The sequence below is a fragment of the Rousettus aegyptiacus genome, unplaced genomic scaffold (genome assembly GCF_014176215.1).
Source record: "Rousettus aegyptiacus isolate mRouAeg1 unplaced genomic scaffold, mRouAeg1.p scaffold_m13_p_17, whole genome shotgun sequence".
In the NCBI taxonomy this organism is placed as follows: Eukaryota; Metazoa; Chordata; class Mammalia; order Chiroptera; family Pteropodidae; genus Rousettus; species Rousettus aegyptiacus.
Genome location: NW_023416292.1, coordinates 9,209,400 through 9,232,043, shown reverse-complemented (window position 1 = coordinate 9,232,043; position 22,644 = coordinate 9,209,400). Strand labels below are relative to the sequence as shown.

The following is a 22,644-nucleotide window of genomic DNA, read 5'->3' as shown; positions in this document are numbered from 1 at the left end:
TCCCACAAAGTTTTAGGTAATTCCTGTAACCTACTGCAAGGCTCGGATTTCTAAAATTGCAGACACAAGACTACTATGCACACGACTGCTACATAAAGCAAGACGACCTCTGTCCAGCTGCACTCAGACATCCATCAGCAGCGGCTCTGGCATGAGCTGGTCCACCTGGTGAAGGGCCTGCGCTTGTGATCCACCCCCACTGATCTCCACCAGCAAATCCCCAAAGATTGATATAGTTCAACCCTATTAAACTTGCAGGAGGCCCTGCCCAACAGCTGTGGCTGACTCCTGCCACCAGGTGGGAGAGCTGAGCCATCTGCTGCCCCCAGCCATCCCGCTGGCCTCCCCAGGTACATCTCCTTTGCTGGGAGCAAAGAGGAGGTCTGAAACGTGGGTTAGGGAGGGGCCTCAATAAGGCTCAAGTTTCCTTTTTCCAAATGCCAGCCCGAGCACCTGGGGATAACCGTTTTGGATCAGGGCTGCCAGTGCTCTGCGGACTGGACCACAGAGGCACAGAAATTCCTCTTTCCATAAAAAATGTCCAGGAGACCAGGAAAGCAGACTTGGTGTGTCCCACTGTCCCCAGTCTGATTCTGAGCCGTCCATCCCTTTGCCGACTGCTGCATCTCCTTTCCTGGTTTTCCTTCTACCTCTTGAGCCATTCTTAGTCTCATGCATGGGCATTTTGTGCCCAATTAGACGAAAAAATAGTGAGATTTCATCTTTGCTCACTCCTTGAACATCATCTACCATCCCCTAAACACTCACAGCTCCCAAACTTGTATTTCCAGCACGGAGTCCCGTCCTGAGCTCCACACTGGAAATACTCCACCCCGATATCCACAGGAACTTCAAATTCAACACATGCAAATCTGAACTCACCTCCCCATAAATCTGATCCTCCATTGTAAGGCCTTCCCTCAGATTGGCATCTTTACCCGATCACCCAGTTTTCTAAGCCAGAAAAGTGGAGTCACAGCCTCTGTCTCCTCTAACTCCTCACATCGAACAAGTCTGCAGGTGGTGTTGACACCTCCGGCTCCCTCCCTCCACCTTCGCTGCTGCCGTCTTAGTCCGGGTCTATGCCGAAGCACCTCACCTCTCTGTCGCTCTCGTTTCTGCAGCCCGTCCTCCAGACTCATCGGATCCAGAAACGTGGGATGACGCCTTCCTCATCAAATACACTCAGCTGGCCTCCAGGTCCTGTAAATTCTACTGCCTCCATCTTTCTTGACACTGTCCCCTCAAACCCATTCCCACTGCCGGGACCACGGTTCAGGCATCCCCATTTCCCATCCCCATTTCCATCATGTAACAGCTTCTAACTGGCTCTGCAGATCCATCCCCAGCCTTTGCCAGTCTGTCCTCCTCTCTGCACCAAGAGCTACCTCTCTGAAGTGTCATATGGACTGCCCAATGCCTTTTGGAAAAAGGTCACACTTAGCATAGCACTAAGGACCGAACTGGTCTTACCTGGAACCTCCTCTCAAGCCCATGACTTGCCATGTTTCCCTGGTCGCTGTCCCCTCCAGGCATCCACCCCAAAGGACTGGGCTCTCCCATCAGATCATGTTCTACTGCCATCACCACTAATAAGTCAGCACCGTCACAGTTTTCTGGACCATATTCACCTCAGGCTGAATCTGTCCAGGAGTCAGGACAGAAAGTGTGGGAGAGATGAGATCCTTGTTTCAGCTCTGCGTCCCATAGAGTCAGGACTTTGCATGGTCTCTTCCACAACCCGCTCTCAGAATTTCCTCTGGAGATGGGTTTGGAGGGTCTCATTTCCCCTTAAGTGTCTTTCCTGTTGCAATGCCAGGTCAATGCAAAAAACAATGATATAAACTCTATTTCCTCTAAGTTAAAAGTCTCCTTATGACTAGCGAGGCTGGCCTGAGAGCTGGCCCTGATGCAGGCCTTAGCTAACAAGTTACACTGATGATGGTCCAAGGAGCCAAGCTCTGATTTCGTTCAATTCCAGATGGTGGAAGTTAAAGAGAAGCATCAGGAGAGTTTGATACTTTCCTCCAAGGAGACAACAGCCATCATTTCTGTGGATCTAGGATGTTAAAGGCACAACCAGCCTCATAATGAGACCACTGTCTAAGGAGTAAACTTAAGCAAACATAACTTAAAGGATACATGCCCAGGATGACAGCTTCAAGGCATTTGATAGGCAAGGACTCTCGAGTCATTTCTTTCGCTGTTTCCATCAACCTGTAGGATAGAGCACAGCAAAGGATCTCAGGACTTATTTACTGATGCAGGTGGTCTGTCAAGCCATCATCATGCCCGTCTCCACACCAGGTACCATGCAGGAAAACGGAGGGAAAGGAAGAACATCTCGCAGGAGCATCTGCTCTCAGCACAACCCAAATCCTAAATTCTCTGCCCCTCCCTCTTCAAGAGCTAGTTCCTGGATGTTCCATGTCCCATAGCCTCCTCCCACATGCCCCAGGACACGGAGCACGACACAAAGCAAGTAAAGGGGGCCACAGGAAACAAATTTCACAGGTCTCCCGCGAGCCCTGGAAGAGTTAGTCTCCACCACTGAGCTTAGCTGTCAGAGTGGCCTGGACCCCAGCCCCACCTCCAGCATGGCCCTAGACACCCTTCATTCTCCACCCCGACAGACTAGGTAGGATATCTGAGCCCTGAGATGCAGGGTGGGAGCGTAGGAAGACTTGGCGGCTCTCAGGTAGGAGAGAGGTCGCCTTGCCCGCGGATCATGCACCACTTACCCACTCAGCGGTCTCATTTTCCTAATTTCAAAGAACTGGGTCCCTGTATGATTGTATCTGTGTGAAGTATGTAAAGGGAAAGTGACAGAAAACTCCGAAGTTCCCGGGAATCCAGCAGAGGAAGCGATGCATTGGTTTCTCAGTGGGATGAGGAAATGCCGACTTCCCAGATAGTGTCCAATAGCCAGAGGCGGTCAACAGCCTCTGACTCCTCACTGTCCTGCCCCAAAAACTTAACTCCTCACTTTGGCCCCAGAGCACATCGGACCTTTATAATAACTATTTTCAACCTGCTCTGGATTCTGGTTAGTTGAATACATGTCTTAATTCACCAACTAGACTACAAGCCATTTGAGAGTTGGGACCATTTATTTCTCATCTTCATATCACCCATAAGGCCTGGCACAAGCCAACATATTCCGGTTAGCAAATATTATTAAATGAATGAGGGATGAGTGGACAGGTCATGAATAAATGTGTGGATGCATGGAAGGGTAAGTGGATGGATGGAAGGATAGATGGATGGATGGATAGATTAAAGGAAGGAAGGATGAATGTAATTGATGGAATGGAAGGGAAGATGGATGGATGGAAAGTGGGCTGGCTGTATGGATAGACAGAAAGGTGGGTGGGAGGGTGGATGGATGGATGGGTAGATGGATGGATAGATGGATGGATGGATGGATGGATGGATGGATGGATGGATGGATGGATGAAATAGAAGAAATGGAAGGATGATGGATAGAAGGATGGATGGGTGGCAATAGGGTTTCTCAGCAGCACACAGACTCTGCAATAGAGCTTACTCTGGAGACATCGTTTTCATGCCATGCCTGGCCTGAACACTTGACATTGATTACTAAACCTGAGAAGATCACAACATTATCCACAATCTGGGATTTAGCTGGATGCCTAGAAGGTCTCGGGGACCGACAAGCCTGCACCAGGTCACCCTAAGGACACCAAAGATTCCCTGATGCCATGATCTCTGAGAGTGGATCTTAATTTTTCAGAGCCTAAATAAAGTTTGCTTTGCATGTTTCCCTATCCTGCCTCAAACAAAATCCCATAGGAAAGTGCATATTGGGAAGGTGCTGATGAAACATGAACTGGTAACCCAGATGCAGTGGGTGTATGAGATTAGATGTGTGCCCCCACCAACAGCGGTAGAGGCAATGCAGAAGGCGGGTGGTGCTGACCACCCAAAGACACTGCACGCCCTCCTGAGACGGGCTGGGATTCCACTCAGACACAAGCACATATAACAACCACCTGAGGAGCTCGTTACAAGCAGATTCTGGGCTCCACTCCCGAAGATTCTGATTTCAGGTCATGGTTTTAACCCTAGATGCCATTCAGAGTCACGCCATCTCGGATGGCTGAATTAGAAGCTCCAGGATAAGGGCCAGCGGCTAGTTTGAACAAGCTCACCAGCAGTCTGGAAATTACTGGCATGGCCATAATAATAACCAGGAACAAATTCAGGCTTGCCCGGCTTTTAAAAAATATAATATACGAACCCCTGGAAGTAAAAGAGAAAAATGAGGAGCTACCTAGTCTCATTGTAGAGTTATTATTTAATTTAATTTTATTTTATTTTATATTTTATTTTTTTACTGTACAAAAGATTTCATTGAAACAGTGAGGTTCCTGATATATTTAAAATAGAATTCAATTGCCAAAAAAATCAAGGTATATGCCCAACTTTCCCTATTTATATATATGTAGTTTATATATCTAATGCATAATGTCAGACAAACCTACAATAAAATAATAAAAAATTACCTGGCCATCTTTCCTCTGTTACTAACAGTTAGTAGCCCCTGAAAGTGAGCTGGGAAGAATGCTTCCTATAAACATCACCTTCAGGGTAAGAGACTCACTGAGCCCAGGTCCACGCTCAGAAGGCTCCTCCCACACGGAGCTCAGGAGGCACCTCTTTCCAGAACCCCAGACAAGATCAGCACTCTTGGTAGCCAATGATCTGAAGCTGTCAGAAAGGCAGGATTTGTCCTCTCATGTCCCCACGGCCAGCCAAGCACATCTACAGTCAGGGCTGGCCCTAAGGTCCCCATACTCTAGCACCAGTCACTGTGTTCAGAACAAAGCAGTAGGAAGTCCCAAGGAACTAAATAAATGTAAGAAGGCGGAACAAGAGGCCACACTCTGCTTCCTTTGTGTGGCGGCCCTGGTGGCCAGGTGACAGGGAGCACGGTCCCAGCAGCCTGCTGATGCTCTCCCTTCTCCGCCCTCTCTACAGTCCGTGATCTAGGTCAGTGACCGTCATAACCCATCAGAGAAGAGAAAATAAATTTAAAAAGCAGATGCTTCAGGACAACAGTGAAAACTCGGCTGAGCACATGCTGCAGGGTTTATAGGAGAAAGAGCAGATGATGCGTAAGGCGCACGCGGATTTGCTCCCATCGGTGCATTTCCAGCCAGGCTCGCTCTCTTTGATCTCTGCCCAATGGTCCTTGTGAAGACCGTGTCCTAGGCAGAAATGGGGAGCCCTTCTAACTTCTGTCACTTTCTGGAATATTCTGTGAGGTCTCGGTCACATCCAGAAAGGCTCAGCTCTTGGGGTCCAGGTCTTCTACCCTGGCAGCAGTTGGTGCTCCCGGACCACATGGGGCTCCCCATGTGAGGTTCCAGTTGGGAGCCAGCACGCCAGATAGCCATCCCATGGCTGGGGCTGTCTGCTCCACACCTGGAGGCTGGCGCTACCTTCTCCCTGGAATACTGCTTCAGAGTCCACTGGGAAGAGGCCACGTAGGGGAGTTCGTAATCTGTCACGTGGGAACTGGGAGGCTAATCAAGTCACCTGCCTACTCAAAAGAGCAGGAACCGGTGTTATTCCCAGCTAGCAGGACCCGTCCCTTCAGGGAAGTCAGAGAAATCCACAGGAAAGATTCTTGCCTATGGCACCAAGAGGAGGGGCCGCTTCTGGGGCTTGTGGACATGTGTCAGCGCCCCCATGAAATCCTTTCTGCTTAGTTCTTTGAGGAGGAAGGACAGAGGTCAGCAGAGGCTTGACCTCCAGGACAATGCGCTGAGGGCCTGGGCGGTGGCAGCTGCCTCTGCAGGGCGTCTGATGCTGGCTTAGCTCTGAGATGCTGCTGACTTGCTTGGGCAAATAGCCTGTCCCGCTCACGTTCACCTCTGCCTGCCCAGCTCCCATCTGACTCCTATTCCTGATAAAACACCAGAACCGGCCAGCAGACCATCCGCCTCGGCCCCTATGTTCTACAGTGTCGCTCACGTGGGCCCTCGGAACTGATCTAATCCTGCCTGCACATGACCTCAGGACAATGGCGGAGAAAAGAACCACGGTCTGGATTGAACGCAGTCTGGATCCACAGGGCTCCTTGGCCCTTCCTCAAGCTCGAGTGAGGGGAGAGGGCCCCCATCCCAAAGCCTCACTCGTTCATGCAGAATGGAGCAAGGCCACCAGTCTGGGTTGGCTGGGGGGCCAAAGGCAAGTGGGCCTCATGGAGATTATGAGCGGTCGGGATGAAGGCAAAAAGTGAGGAGAAAGAAAAGGAACGGAAGACTAGGGGTGAAGACAGAGAAAGATAGTAAAGAAAGAGAGGAGGGAAAGACGACCAGAAGGAGGAGGTGGAGAAAGAGGAGGAGATGGAAGGCTCTGGGCTCAAGGTGGCCCCCCGCTGCCCCACTGCCCTCTTGCCATCCCGCCTAAAGGGAGAAGGGTCTATCATCACAGTTACATCCTCTACGATCGCTCCTTCTAGGCTCTCACGTAGGAACATCCCTCCGTGCCCGCCCTCACGAACCTTAGAGAGCACTTGCTGACCAGCTGGGGACAGACATGCCACCAAGCTTGTGATCACCACGCCCATTCCCTGGCTGGGTCTGCTCAGACCCTGGTTGGAAGGATACTGTAGTGTCTTCATGTAGTTCTGGACTGCCTGGAGCCAGTCTGGGATGGTCATCGACAGCCTGTAGTTTGGAACCTGGGGCACTGAAGGCTGCAGAGAAGTAGAGAGAGACCTTTTTATCAAGGAGACGCTCTGAGGGCCAGGGCCTGGGGACAGGCCCAGGGCGGAGACCACTAGAGAGCTCCTCCTGAGAGCAGGTGGCCACCCTGGCATGGTCACCTGCTAAGCGGTGCCACCTGAACAAGGTCCTCCCACACCTGTGAGCTCCTGCCAAAAATCTCCCTCAGCATTCCAACTACACACACTCGGCCCGAGGTCACACCCGAGGTCACGATGGCTCTCTAAGGCCCTCTGTGTCATGAGTGTAAACACCACCGACCTCCCCATGGGAGCCTCAGCATGACCACATCCTAAAGTATCCCCTCCCCCAACCCCACCCCCTGTCCCTGAGCATGGACTAGGATGTTGGCAGAGGTGTGCCATTAAGCCTCCCACTTACTGCACATCTACACCTTCTGCTGCATGGCTGGCGTGACCCACCCTACGTGCTCCACTCCAGGGCGCCACTGAATACGGGGTGAATGGTGCCCGGAAGAAATGCAGCATGGCACCAGGGCTGCCATTTCTCCTCATTCCCACCCCCTGCAACGCCCCCACCGTGTCCTCTCCCCAAGGCGGGCCCCAAATGAATTAGTAACAATTCCCCTCCCGCCCCCACTCTTCCCAGCTACGTGGGGCTCCTCTGACTCATGAGCAGATCTCAGCCTTTTACCCCTCTTGGCTGCTCAGTCACCTCCTCGTTTCCTAGTCTGCCACTAAGTGGACACTCACCGAGTGCATTTGAGTACAGCATTAAGGGAAGAGAAAGGAGCAATGCAGGGAAGGACGACGGGGAGGGGGCAGTAAATGCCTCTGGTCTGGAACTTCGAGCTAAGACACCTCTTGGCTCTGAGCAGCTCTGCCGGCGGGGCGGCCGCGATCGAGAACTAGCCCGGGCTGCCCACCAGACGGCTGCTGGGAAGCGAGGGGCGGCGTTTGCTTTATTCCCCTATGTGTGTCTGTCTCTTTACCTTGCCTCTCTGGTGGGGTGGGACTGCTGGGGACAGAGACACTCAGCCCACGTGGGCCTTTGGCCACTGCGGCTCTGCTGTCAGGATGGAGAGAGGAGGCCCCTCCAGGCTTATGCTGCTTAGGGAGGAGCAGAAGGGGCCTCGGGACAGATTAGCTCTATCCCAGGAGGAGAGGGAAGGGGGGCCCTGGGGATTTAGGGATTAACTGATGGACGATGAAGCTGCTGATGGACAGACGTGGGGCTGGTGCTGAGCAGCATGGCCGGCACCAGAGCTCTCCGGACCCCAGGGCTCAGGGCTCGGGCCCGCAGTGAAGCCGCAGGGCGCCTGCCCCACTTCTCGCCCCCGCCCCCACCTGGCCTGAGGGGCGGGGCGCTCACACACCCCTGTGCCCTGCGCTGCGCGCTGCATCCGCGTAAAATGCCACCTCTCGGTGCCTGTTCTCTCTCGTCTCTGAAACTTCCTACTGCCCCTTCGACAGAAAGGAAACTAGTCGCACTTCCCACTTCACAGCCAAGGTGCCGCGCGCGCGCGCGCGCGCGCGTGTGTGTGTGTGTACGTGTGAATGTAAGAGTGTGTGTGCACACACACAGCTGTTCTGTGAACTACATTTGATTACAACATATCAACTCAAATCACATTCCTGCCTAGAAGAGTCATTTTGGGAGCAAAATGTTCTAATTTGAACATTTGCTCAACTGCCACCCCCAGCAAAGAATGAAGAGTATCCTTTGTTTTCTGCCCTAACAAACACCAGGAAGTATCTGGCTTGTCTTTTTTTTTTCTTTTTTTTTTTTTTGCGGTAACGTCCACCGATCTACCCAAACATGGAATTCTGTGTTAGAACGTTCTGGAGATTTTACAGAGAAGTGAGGAGACGGGGGAGATGTGAATGAACAACTCTTCAGCACCCCGTATATTGCAAGCCCTAGAGCAAGTACAAAGGGGGAGGGGACACAGACATGGGGCGGGGAGATGACACAGTTCATTAAGGCATGAGCATATTTCTACAAGAAAAGCGCTGTTGGTATCTATTTAATAGAAAATCTGATAAGCATGGGGAAATGCCCCATAAAATCACAGGCCACCTGAGGGATCCCGAGAGGCAGGGTGTCATTGGCCAGAGCCCTGATGTGGCCAGAGTGACGGGGTTCTGAGTCGGCTGTGGGGGCTGACCTCCAAATTATTTTGATTCCCCCAAGCCCAACAGAGACCACAAGAGCAGGATGGTGGAGCAGAAGTCAGGCGGCAGCTGGTCCTTAGACTAGCAGCTCTGTGGCGCCCAAGGGCTTTTAAAAACAGCTGCCTGGTTACCTCAGCCCCTGCAGAGAGTGAGTGCAGGAGCTGCGGCCACATTCCCCAAACCCCAGCTGGGGAGCAGAGCCCTGGAGAGAGGAGCTGAGACTGCTGAGGGGCTGATGTCATCCGCCACCACCCACCCTGCCTGGGGCTCAGGCTGCGGCTCAGCTCCCAACCAGCCCCTTGAGCTGCCAGTGCCCCGACACGATGGACTGTTAACCAGGTGGGCTCCTTGGGGGTGCGATTACACATCCCACACAACAAGGTTTGAGTCCCTGCTCTGTCACCTGCTGGCTGTAGACCCTGGTCAAGCTGCATGACCTCTCTAAGCCTTCATTTCCTTTGTGATAAAAGAGGAGAATAGCACCTACTTCAAGCCTTCTGGGCTGGTTATGAGGATTATATGGCATAATGTATAAAGCAAACAACTTGGGGCCTGGCGCTCGGTGCTCTTTAAGTGTTAGCTGTGTTATTATTGACCAGCAGTGTGTTTTCGGGGGTCTAGAATGGGGAAGCCTGAAAGGTCTTCCCTTTCCAGCAACTGGAAAACAGAACTGGCAGCGCCTGAGTCCCTGGACATGGGGAGCATCACAAAGACACCTCCTTATGCCCAAAAAAGAGGATGAGAACATCCACTTATCCCTGACACCATGAGTTAATCTTCTTAAGTCATGAAGAGTTCACACAAGGTGATAAGAAAAGTCTTCAGGCCGCAAAGAAAAAAATGGCCCCAAAAGGTGGAAGCAACCCAACAGATAAATGCACAAATAAAACGGGGTGAATACGCACAATGAAATATTATTCAGCCATAAAAAGGAAGGATATTTGACACATGCCACAACATGGATCAATTTCAAAGACCTTATCCTAAGTGAAATAAGCTGGTCACAAAGGACAAATATTGTATGACTCCTCTTATATGAGGTTCGTACGGTAGTCAAACTCATAGAGACAGAAAGGAGGATGGTTGCCGGGGGCTGAGGGAGGAGAAATGGGGAGTTAGTGTTTGATGAATACAATGTCCCAGCTGGGGAAGAAGAAAAGATTCTGGAGATGGAAGGAGGTGACGTTGCACAACAACGTGAATGTACTTATTGCACAGAACTGTACATTCCAAAAAATGGTTAAAATGGTAAATTATACGTTACGCATATTTTACCATAATTTCTCAAATGGCCATGAAAAGACAATTTACAAAAGGAGACATGCGATAGTGATTAAATGTTTGAAAAAATTATTCAAGCTCACTGATACTTTAAGAAGTACAAATTAAAGCAAAATGTCATTTTTCACCTCTCCAACTAGCAGAGATATTCCGATATGTAGATACTCATTGTTGGTGAGGGTACTCTCATACGGCAGGTTAGGAACCTCTTTATGAAGATCTCAGGGCACACTCCTTTTGTCTTCTCCTTAATGGGGATCCTGAAAGTCCCTTGTGTTATTTTCCTGCCCTATTTCCCCTGAAACTCTAACCGAGCTATTCCATGGACCCTCCCCCTCAAGGTTCCTGCCTCATGCCACCTGCATCCAGCCCCCTCAGGCCACAGCCCCGCTGATGAAGGCGGAATCTAGAGGGCACAGATCGAAACCGCCTTCTCCACACAGGCACTGTGCCTACGGCCAGGGGTGGGGGACCTGGGGATGGGGTTGTAGAAGGAGAGAGTGGAGGGGACAGGAAGTTGGTTAGTCAAGAACAATGAAACAAACCGCAGGCAAGGGTTTTGTAGACAAGCTCTCTGTCACCCCATTCTTGCCAAACACAATGATGACCTGTCAGAAGTGTGCAAGGGGAAGGGATGGGGATGGACACAAGTGTGTATCATCGCCATGGCATCACCATGTGGGGGAGAAGGGGGAAGCCAGAAGGGAGCCAGGGCAGCGAGAGCCCCTGGCATCGGGAATCTTTGATAATAAAGAACAAGGAGAAAGCAAAGCCTTTTGCCCTCCCTGCTCTGAAAAATACACTGGGCGGGCACAAGGCAGAAGAATCTCCTGCGGCATCCTGGAGAGCACGGAACATCACTCGTGAGCCCAGGATGGGCCCCCGGCTCCTGCATCAGGGGCAGCCAGGAATCTGTGGGTAGTGGCCTGGTACAAAGGCCCAGGGGTCACAACCTCCAGAGGAGCAGCAAAAGCAGAGGAATGCAGGACAGGGGAGGGGGGGCGCTGTGGAGCGAACCAGCAGGAGTGGAGCCCTGACTGCAGCAAAGCCTCACCCCACAGCACTCACACTTCACAAGGGCAAAGCTGAATCCTCTAATGTGAAGTAGATTGATTACATTTGTGATCAATGTAAGCACGAGGCACAAGGATGTGACGTCCGCAAGAAACAACCCCAGCGTGGGCTCCTCTCTGCCCCTCACTCCAGCCTCCATCATCCTCCATCGGACTGGAGTTGCTTTCTTGTACTATCCCTGAAAAACGCTGGCCTTCACCAGGTTAATTGTGAACTTCAGACCCAGTAACCAGAGGCCACAAATTGAGGAGGATTGCAGAGCAGGTAGGTCCCCTCCCCACTAGGTGTGAGCACCTGAACCTCCAGGCAGAACTTAACCATGGCTGCTAGCAGAATGTTTAGCAATCAAAGGAAGTATCAATCAGTCCTCCACTTAGACCTATGACACCTTCCCCTGTCCACTTCCTTGCCAAATTCAACTACCAAAAAAGCTTAATCTCCCTAAAACTCTCCAACCCTTCCACCATTACGGGCCACTCCTCTTCTGGGCAAAGTCTTCAGTAAGACATTGATTTGGTTAAAGGAGCAAAGAACTTGGCACAAGACGGAACAGTCTGCCAAGCCCAGTGCAGGAATAGCCCCTGAATCAGACAGGAGTGGCCCCTGGAAACAAGAGCTTTTGAAGCTGTCCCCATCTCAGAGCCTATAGGGGTCAGTTTGGGGAATGTTGGGACCAGGGACAGACGGATGCCATGATGGGGTTGAGGATGGTTATATGATGCAATGTAAGAGAGAGAGAGAGAGAGAGATATTAAGTTCTTAGGTCCAAAAAGCCAGTGCCTAGGTTAAGCTGGGCTTGTCCTGGCTTGGCCGGAGTTTACATGTGACCTTCAGGTCGCAATGTGATGTGGCCACTCTATAAAAAAAAAGGGGCCACTCTTTTTTAAGAACACAGCATTCAGCCATAGTAATGGAAGCATCGAGTACAAGTCTCAGAAAATAGTGATCTGTGTCCTAAGCGGCACGGACAACATTTAGAATATTGTGTGTCATATGTGCTAATTTTAGGGGATTAATTGCTGACAAACTAGCAATTATTCTAGAAAGAGGATGAGGAGAGTGAGTTGATCGGGGAACTGTGACACATAATAAGAGGTAAAAGGGGTTGCCTGTGGACAAAGAAGACTAAAGGAAGATGCAGATTGACAGTCACAGCTCTGAGGAATCAATTTTCATTGCACCTCCAGTGTCACACAGACATGTCTAGTGTCATGCGGGTCAGAACTAGAGACCAGAGACTCAAGGGTCGGAATATCATGGGATTTGAGAGTTGAAAGAACTTTACATGATGTCTGATCTACTCTCATTTTAAAGATAAGAAAACTGAGGCCAAGGATGTCGAGTGGCCAAGGCCACAGGCTAGAGGTAACAACACAGCCAGAACTGAAATTCAGTCCCTTCTTTACTCCAAGAGCCCCATCTCGTGACATTCAAAGGGGTTTGTGAGTAGCAAAGGACGTCGACACATGCTACCCTGGTACAAAGGGCGACCCAAGAATCAGTGGTGACTTGTGACTAGGTGCGGAGAAGGAAGATTTCTGTTCAGTCTAAGAGTTTCTCACCAATCAAATCTGGCCAGGCCTGGGACCAGCTGCCCCGTGAGACGATGAGCTGCTCCCCTGTCCCCTGCCCCTTCCCAGAAGGTCTTCAGAAAGAGGAAGGAATTCTGCTGAAAGGTGGGAAACTGGTCTCCACCAGCACACACAGTCCCTGATTCCCATAAAGAAGGGGGTCCTCACACCAAAGATTGGGAAAAGGATGAAGCCACAATGAAAAGCATGGTCAGTACTGAGGGCGTTCAGTTAGAAAAGCAGCACAGGACAGTAGGAAAAGGCCTCTGTCCCCTGTGGTCACCTCTCTTCCAGGTTTAAGGGCTGCCATCTCCTCCTTAAGCAAGGAAAGACTCACTTAAGTAAAGACAAATCCAGAAGTCATAGCGGCACACCAGGACCAGTGCTGTTCAGATGCTCAAGGAAGACTCGGTAAGGGTTATTACGGCTGACACTAAAGCAGGCAAGACTCTGTTGGGCACAGTGAAGATTTCCTTGACCAGAAGAGTAATAAAACACAATTACTGATTGCAGCAGGATGCTTACTGGCTCTGTCACTTCCCTCAAGGGCACACACAGCTTTCTGGCCTGCAGTGCTCAGATCCTCAGGTCACCAGATGCTCCAGGTTGGGGACTCAACCAGATGGCCTTCCAAGTCTCAGGTCTGGCATTCCTAGACTAGCTGAGGAACTTTCTCAGCCATGCCAGTGTCCCCAGGGTGCAGGGGAAACCATCTGCCACGCTACGAGCCCCCCAGATTCTGCAGCATTTCTCCCCCACTTTGCATTTTGATGTTTCATATAGTGACCCCTGCACATCTCTCCCTCCCTTCGTTTTTCTAAGTTATCCTTGGCCACCAAACCAAATCAGCTCACTGGCTTTTCTCCAAGGTAGACAGTTTCACTCCTGGGCCTCTCTCCCTGTCCAGTGAGACTAATTCATCATGTCTGGAAAGTCAGTCCTTTTTAAAGCTATAGCCAAAGCTCCATTTTTTTTCTTGGAGCCCAGATAAGCCAGGAAAAGAGAGAATTCACTGTTTCACAAGTTTCAGAGGTGAAAGTCACCGTCATTAAAAAAAGAGAAAAAAATTGGCAAAAAGTCTAGAAATGATTCACGCTGAGAAGTCTGGTTGAGTGCAAATTCATTCATAGTCTAATAAATCATTTCCAAGGGGGGCGGGGCGGGGGAAGCGGGGAGGAACTCCAGACAGGAAAAGCAGGATGGGACCCCTAGGGGCCTATGCATTCTTGGCATGGCTGGTGCTACAGCTCTGGCTGAAGGAGGGTGGACATGCGGGTGAGTAAATAAATAAGACTTTGGCTCGAGATTCAGAGAAACCTTGGCACAACCTGACCATACAGTCCCAGGACAGCAAGCACCCACCTCCCCCTCCCCCATTTCTAAGGCTTCCAAGACAAACGTCTCAATAAAGCAAAGGGGGTAGGGCTGTGGGGAAGACCGGGGAGTAAAAGGGAGTTTGTAGGAGACCAGAAGATGAAAATTGCCTCTATTTGCTCTGCACAGGCTGAAACGGTCCCATCACTGCCCACCCCACCCCCTCCTTGGAAGCCACTGACCTTTGCCAAGAAGGTGGCGTTCCTGATAGCGCCCACCATTTCTCCCCCCTTGGGGTGCACCTTGGCCACGTGCATCCACATGCGCTCCCAGGTGTGGCTGTCGATGGGGAAGCCGCTCTTGTTAACGTGAAACAGCACCCCGCCGTCTTTGTCCTCCTCCTCCGAGCCCCCGCTGGTGGCGAGGCTCACCGGCCGCGCGTGGCTGCTCCGGGACCGGGTGCCTTTGGCGCCTTTGGGGTGGGGGCAGCGGTGAGTGTCGGCCGCGGAGCCGGTCATGTTGGGGCCGAAGCCGGGAGGGCGGGGCGGGGGGCGCGTGGCGGCGGCGGCGGCGGGGGGCGTGTGCGTGCGAGCGCCGCGCGGGGATCAGCGCCCCGCGGGGGCCGCCGCCTCCATGCCTCGCGCTGCCGCAGGACGCGCCAAGGGGGAGCGGCGGCGGGAGCTCTGCTTACGGACCGTGCCTGAAATCAGTGGAGACACAGCACACACCGCGGTAAGTGGACACCCGGAGGAACCGCGTGCAACGGCGGTAGGGCCTCGGAGTGTCCCCACGTCACTCCCCCCAGCGCTGACAGACACCCCCCCTCCCCCGCTCCGCTTTCACCCAGGACTGGAACACGAGCTTCCAGCCCTGCAATTACCTCGAAAGGCGACTGGACCTTTGCCACAGAGCTTCACGCACACCTAAACACCGGGAGGGAAATAAAGGAACGTGGAGGATGCGGAGTGGACGGGGTAGGGGGAAGGTAGGCAGCTCGTGCAGCGTGAGGGAACAGGAGGTCCCCGCAAGGCTCCACGCAGTGCTTGGTCGCCAGGGGTCGGCGCGAGGGCGCAGAGCAGCCTGGGTTTGCAAAGGCGGCCGCGTTTCTTCAAAGAAGCCCTCGCAGAGCTCCCAGGCTCCCGTGGACATAGCCCCACCCGCCCCCATTCCCCGAGTTCCCGCGCCAAGCACGCGGGGGGACAGGCTGCAGGCGGGGCGCGGGACGCGCGCCGCAGCTCTGGGACCCTACCTCGGGACGCTCGGCCTCATTGCTGCGGCGCCTCTCGGGGCGGCAGGGGCTGCTGCTGCTGGGCCTGGGGCTGGGGCTGCTGGGGCTGCTGCGACCGTCCCCTCATTCCATGTCCCATTCTCGAATGTTATTCTGTGACATATAACCGAGTCACCCGGGCAGCCGCCGATGTTCCGAACGCATCCATTGGCCACCGCAACAAAGAGGGGCGGGTCCGGGACTCGGGACTCTACAACCCGGAGCTCCGCGATGCTCTGATTGGCTCCGCGGGTTCCCGGGCGGGAGGGGAGAGGAGTAGGGGGCGCTGCGCGGCCACGCGAAATCCGATCGCTGTCGTGCCCCGGGAGCCCCTCCGAGCGGGAGCGTTTGTCCTAGGGACTTAAGACAGAGTTTCCCAGGAGTCGTGGTGCTGTGAAGGTTTGCAACCGTGGGAAGCAGAAGAGAGGTAAAGTCACCAGAGAAGTGACCCTGAGGTAGAGGAAAGCTTGTCGTTGGAAGATCATTCCCTGAGGAAGGCTGGACGCAGTCACCTGCCGCTACCAGGGGACGCTGGATGGGTCAAGCAGGGGTTGCCCACATGAAGGGACAAAACTAAATCTTTTTTTTTTTTTTTAATTCGCATTACAAATTTTCCAAAACTAACAAGGGAGCACAGGCATGTGTCCTCTGACGCTAGTCATGATTAATAAAGTCCATTTAAACCCAAGCTGATATGCAACACTAAAACCCGGGAGGTCGGCCAGGCCCTGACAGTTCTGTCACAGCTGCAGAATTAGAGGAGGGGATAAAGCGCTGCTTCAAAGCCATGGTGCAGTGGGAGGCCCTTCCACACTCTCTACTAAAAGACCTTTTCCTTGAAGGCCTTCTCACCCCCTCTCCTCCCCACCCCCAGCCCCCTCCACCCCACCCCTACCGCCTTAAAGAAAGAGAAGAGCACAGTGAGGTGGGAAAGAACACCAGACTACTGACCCGATAGCTGACACTAAGTCCAGGCTTGTCACTTGGCTAAGCTGGGTGACCCAGGACAAGCCGCTTGCCTGTTCTGGACCTTAACTTCTCTTTCTGAACGAGGAGAGCAGGCCCCTCACTCTCCAAGGTCTGTCCCTCTGTGATGCTCTGACTTCCTCTCTCATGGGCACTTAGGAACCTGGCCATGATATCCTTTCTCTTTAAACTCCAAGCCAGCACGCCAGCAGAGTGAAGCAGTTGTGATAGCGATGCTGAGTTAAGCTAGAATTAAGAATGCAATTGACAAAGACCACTGATGACATCAGTTTCTGGAACTTCCCTTCAATGGGAGGGGGCGGTGAGGGACCAGTACCAGCAAAGGCCCCTGGAGTGTAGCTGAGAGCCAGGACTTGGGCAAGGAGACCTTGACTCTGGACCAGTCCTGCATGACTGCAGACAGAGCCCATGCCTAGGATCTTATAAATTCAACAGTAAGAATAACATAGGTCCACAGAGACAAAGGAAATGGGCCCATTCAGGAAATAACCTGAATAATTCAAGTGGAATAAGTAAACCTGAAAAACATTAGGAAACTGAAAAAAAATTATCTTCCCACCATATAATTGCCTCAGTTTTCATTTCCTGATAAAAGGAAAACATGCCTCAGCGTGCGAGCCATTTTCTCATCTCAAACGTCCTTCCTCCCTCCTTCCTCACTCATCTCTCAGATCGATCTCTTTCTCCACACTTGCCAAGTCCAGGAGACTAGGATTTCAGCATGAAGATCTGTGTGCAGAGGAGGGGAATTTGGCCTCACAATCCCTCGGGAGAAAACTGAGCTCTAAGCTCAAGTGATCGGACCAGTTGGTGAACATCGAAGAATGTCTGGCAAGTGTCACCTTCCCTCGTATCAATTCCCAGTGTCCCCACTCACTCAGGCCAAGTCCAAACAACTACTATCACCCTGTTAAACCAAGGCCTGGATCCTGCTTTGCCGGAATCAAAATCCGAGGGACCAGAGTAGGTTATCGGTTCATCTTCTTGCCCCAGGCACGTCAGGACTCCCTGACAGTTCAGGGAAAAACTGTGGTTGTTCATGTCCAATATTCCGTCTGTCTGTTCTCCTCTTCTGTTTTCCTCTTCCCTGGTGGTGGGGTGCAGTGGGGAGCCAAGTGACATGAAAAGAACTGTGAGATTTAGCTGCTTTTCCCAAAAGCCGTCTGAAGTGAACTGTGCTGCCCCAGTGAAGGGATTCTTTCCAGAATTCTTTTGCATTTTAGAGTTGGGCTAGTTGCATGGACCGGCCAACTCTGTTCTTCCTTTCCTTGTGCTCAAGTGAACGCGCAGATGAACCCAGGCCTGACAGATTATGGGTTTTGAATGTTCAGGTAGTTAGTAAGACTGACGTAGCCATATGTGCACATACTGGGACAGAGCCAACTCGTGATTTGAACAGGGACGCCTGGTAACTACATGCTCAGCCTCTGAGGGCATAGTCGCTTCCATTCATTGGCATAACAACTGGTATAGCAGAGATGTGTAGTGGGAAGGTTTGGAACAGGAAAAACTGAGTTTAAATCGCATCTTCTTTTTCAGTGCCAGCTTTTGTTCCGATCATTTTTCTAGCTCCAGCACTTGTTGATGTTAATAACCTATTAATGAGCATATCAGACACATCTTCTGTGCTTCCTCACACTGGCTAGACCTTGTCTTCCTACTGGCTCCACAGCTACCTTCACAGCCAATTAAATCTGTGCAGCTCAGCCACCAGGGACTGACTAGTCACTGGCCCAGCCAAGTTCTTCTTGGCTGCTGCTGCACAGCCAGGCTGGCCAGCCACATGTCTGGAATTCTGACCCCTCCACTACTTCTGGACTCAGAGGAAATGCCACACTACAGGATGTGGCTTTTAAGCAGCCACCAAAGGGGCAGGATGATGCATCCGAGGAAATTAATTCCCTATGGGGAGCTTTTTGACCAATAAGAAACAGGAGATGGGAGGGAGCTGGGCAGATACATTTTCTTTCCTTCCCCTGTTCTATGGACCGTTTGGAGTCATGGTTTTTTCCAACGCAGCCTGTCTGAGCAGAAGTATCTACCGAGGAACCTGCCATGGCTCTTTGATGCTGGTCATAAAGAACTTACCTGCCTGATAACAGCACCTTGCATTGCATCTCATCCTGGCTTACCCCATGTCCCCTTTCGCTCTCTTGCTGCTGACTCAATCAGACTTAATCTTTGCTTCAGATTCTGTTTCCTAGGGAAACTGAGCTCAGACAATTGGTTCCACCAGTGGCTCTAGAAAGCAAATTCTCAGGACGGACTTTGGCGTTGTATTTCCTACCTGTCTGTAATCAATGGAGACCCCTTTGCTAGTGATAAGAGAGGTGGTAATAACTCTGATACACAATAACCACAGTTTTCACTTGTGTTTAATTGGGGTGCATTGATTGGGTGGAGAGCAAGGCATCAGGAGATCAAGTAGCTGTGGCATTCACTCAGTTTGGAAATAATGATAATTATAAGGTACCAGAGACCTTGGAAACAAACAATGACAAGCTCAGAGCAGCTAATTACCAACTCATGGAATGCTCTGGAAGCCAGAGCGCCTCCGTGGCAACTGTAAGAGAGAGATTTATTTCCTGCCACGATAGGATGGATTTAAAATCAAGCCCAGGACCTGGTCACAAGGCAGTAGAACTGCAAAGGACACTAAAGGCGTAGCCTTCACAGGCTTCCGTGGCAAAGTTAGACCCTGATGGGGAGAGCAGGCCCCTGAGACCTGGGATAGGGATGTCCATCCTGATGGATGAGCATCTTGACCCTTCAAATCCTCTGAATCCTCCGGCCCAGAAAGACTCCCTTCTCCACGGCTTGTTCTTCTCAAGACCTGGCCCTGCCACTTACCGCCTCCACCAATACCCAGAGTCGATTGTAGCACAGCCCGCACTGGGAAGAAAAAGCCCTGCTCCAAGCATACCTGCCAAACATGTCTGCAGGACTTGGCACTGTGTACTGGCAGGAAGTGTGGAAGTGCATGCGGGAGCGGATCTCAATGTTGTATGTGGGGGCAGGAGTGAAGCAGAAAGCTCAATGGGGAAAATTCACTGATTCGGGGAGACTCATACAGAACTCAGGATTTAACGTTTTAGCCAGGATGCCTGGAGCTTGTCCCAATAGTTTGCTGGGATGTCTGAAGCCTGGTCTCAACAATGGCCTGTAATAAACCAAATGGAGAAGCAGAGGTTTATGATGAATGGCTCAAGACCCCACCACGTGGCTAGTTCCCCACGCTGGCCCAGAGGACATTCCCTTTACTAAGGCAATAAAGACGGCACTAGTAAGAAGGCCTTTTGAGCAGTTGATAGTGGCTATTCTCGTGGTCCAGGGTTGATGGTGGAGAGAGGGTGCTGTGTAACTATTAGAGAAAATGACGGAGATCCCACCATAGCAGAGGCCAGGTGGGATCACTTAGTCATACAGGACAAAGTAGACATACCACAATGGACAGCAAGGTGGAGGAGCAATCTGGCGACTTTCTCTGAAGGGACTCCTGCTGTGGTAATAGATAATGGCATTGCCAAGGGAAAGATATGTACATGATTTATTGTCCAAATTGAGCTACTACTGACAGTGAAAAGGGGTGATAGATAGTAAGGATTACATGGGGACAGTTGGTATGCACCAGGATCATCCCAGTCAAACTGACACCTGTGGTCACCCTACCAAGGGTGAGACAAATGAGCTGCCAATCAGGGTGTCGTTTGGTCTGTATAATCAGAAAGAATAACTGGTGAGCAGACGGCTGCCTTCGATCTCCATGGTGAAAAACCGTGGACCTTCACCTAATTTCCAAACCTAAGGCAGATCTGGCCCAAAGCTATTGCCATCACTGAGTGACCCAACTGGCTGACTTCAAAAACTGAGCCCTCCACACAGCAGCATTCTTCAGGGGAGCCAGGTAGCCACCTGGTGACCGCTAAACTTACATTGCATCTTCGGCCTTGGACAGGGCAGTGACTCAACCGCAAGGAACATAAACACCATATACGAGTGTGCCTTCCCTGCCCACAGGGCGTCAGGCAGTACCACCATCTGAGAGCTTCTAGAATACCTTATCCATCGACATGTTACCCCAGATGGCATTTCCTCAGAACAAGTGACCCACTTTATGGTGAAGGAGAGGGCAAGAATGGGCTCCTGACCGTGGTTTACTGGTCTTACCATGTATCCCACACCCAGAAGCGGCTGGCCTGATAATAGAGTGGGAAAGCCTGCTGAAACTCAGTTAAATCAAAACCAGAGGACAACACTTTGCAGAGCCGTGGCGCAGTCCTCCAGGTTGTGATGTGCTTTGAACTGAGCTTTTGAACCAGTTATTCTTTCTGATTATAATGACCAATATGTGGTACTAATCCCCAATAGCCAGAAAGAATGAATCCAGGAACTAGGAGAAGTAGAAGCGGCACCTTTCACTGTTACAGCCAGTGACTCACTTGAGGAATTTGGGCTTTTTGTCTCTGCAACTTTGGACTCTGTTATGTGAGAGGTTCTGGTTTCCAGGGAGATAGCTCTGCCAGGGTACATGGTAAGGTTCCACTGACTGGGAGGCTGTGACTGCACTGGTCACTTAAGGCCAGTGGGCAGAGAAAGGAGTTAAAGTATCTTAATGTTAATTCCCTCCGGGAGCCTGGATTGCTTCTCCAGGATTGCAGGGAGCTCACGGGATTCACTGGGATACCTCCTAGTACTTCCATGCCTGGTAAAGCAATGATTTTTCAATGACAGCAATTACAACTCAGTAAGAGCCATTCAACTAAGAGCTTCAAACCCTCTCCCAGGTATGTAGATCACCCAATCAGGCAACCAACCTAGATAAACTAGCTGACGTGTTGGACAAGAGTGAGGGGAATCTAGAATGGGTGGCGGGGAAGGGAGATGATGAATGTCAGTTACAGCCTTAGGACCGGCTATAGCCACTTGAATCAAGCTGACTGTATCTTGACTCATTGGCCCTCTTCACCTAGGTTTTCTAGGAGATTGTAACTGACCACAACCTTGAAATAGGGCAAGGGAGTTTTATTCTTAAAAGGAAGAAAAAGAACGGTGGCTCTGTATTCTGATAAGGATCCATATATAATGGAAGGTCATGCCTTCCGTCCTGGAAGGGGCAGTGATTTGTCTTTACCAGAATCCGTATATATACCATACATGGACTCGCTTTCATTGTCCACTGGGCTTCAATCAGCACCACCATCAAAGACATACAGAATGTCTCATCCATTGACGTTACCCCATACACCTTTTCTTGTTGATGAACGGGTAGACCGTATTGGACATATCTTATGATGCCTTGTCTCAGGTTCCTTTGGTCTTAATTGCTTCTGCAGCTCCACGCAGTTTCACTGCCTAGGCCTTTCTCTTTGGCTACTTTTATATAGATAGCCAGGCCTGCCAGCTGGTAAATGTGTTCCTGGCTCCTCCTCCTACTTTCAGACTTGGGTGAAATACCATACAATAGGATGTGAAATCTGGCTTCCGAATGGCCACCAAAGAGGCTGAGTGCTATAATAACCCAGAGGCATAGGTATTAACTCCCCACGAGGCAACCGGTGGGGAACATCAAATGGAAGGTTTATGAGGACATATTCCCTCAGCTGCCCCATCGTTGGATTTCTCCGAGGCACAGTTTTCCCATACCACCCGCCCAAAGACTTGCCACATGGTCAGGTGCTCACACCTGCTAAGCAACCTGCTTTGTCACTTCGAGACTCGGTTAAAGCAGAGACGGGAGTAGAAAACCATCACCTTGCATCGCTTCCCTTTCTCGGCCTCCTTCTCTCTTTTCTAACTCTTGCTGTTATGAGTTAGCACCCCTCGAATAAAGCATCGGCACTTACTTCTTGCTCCCAGCTATTTTTAGGGCAGAAGTTCTTCAAACTTTAAATCACCAAGGGTGTTCATGAAAAGAGAGATTCGGACTCAGTAGGTCTGGGGTGAGGACTGGGATTCCACGTTTCTAACAAGCTCCCCCATGTTCATTGAGGACACATTTTGAGAAGCAAGTTCTAGGGAACCTGGGTGAAGACATAGCCTTAGGGGGAAGAAAGTTGGAAAAAATTCGAAGTGAGCTAATTATATAAATGTGAACAGCAAATTTTAAAACATGTAGAGGAAAATATAGGCAAATGATGCAGGATAGAGAGTTTATGAGGCAGAATTCTTTAGCCATCGCCCACTCTCACCAACAAAATGAATGTTTACTGGAGAGCCTATTTCTGCCAAATGGATGTGTAGTGCAGAGCCTGCTTCCTTCC

General features: G+C 51.1%; 1 protein-coding gene across 2 annotated transcripts in view; it reads right to left on the bottom strand.

Moving 5' to 3' along the window:
* Positions 1 to 15,564, bottom strand: part of VASH2 (vasohibin 2) — a 34,742-nt gene extending 19,178 nt beyond the window's left edge. The window contains exons 1-6 of one of the 2 annotated variants that reach the window (XM_036234496.1): positions 15,380 to 15,564; positions 15,011 to 15,053; positions 14,373 to 14,830; positions 6,639 to 6,727; positions 2,742 to 2,798; positions 2,143 to 2,217 (exon numbers count right to left, since the gene is read on the bottom strand). In XM_036234496.1, coding sequence (XP_036090389.1) covers positions 2,143 to 2,217; positions 2,742 to 2,798; positions 6,639 to 6,727; positions 14,373 to 14,648 — 497 coding nt within the window. In that variant the 5' untranslated portion in view covers positions 14,649 to 14,830; positions 15,011 to 15,053; positions 15,380 to 15,564. The remainder of the gene's footprint in view (positions 1 to 2,142; positions 2,218 to 2,741; positions 2,799 to 6,638; positions 6,728 to 14,372; positions 14,831 to 15,010; positions 15,054 to 15,379) is intronic. The other variant, XM_016166494.2, reaches the window with a different exon arrangement.
* Between the last annotated feature and the right edge of the window lie 7,080 nt (positions 15,565 to 22,644).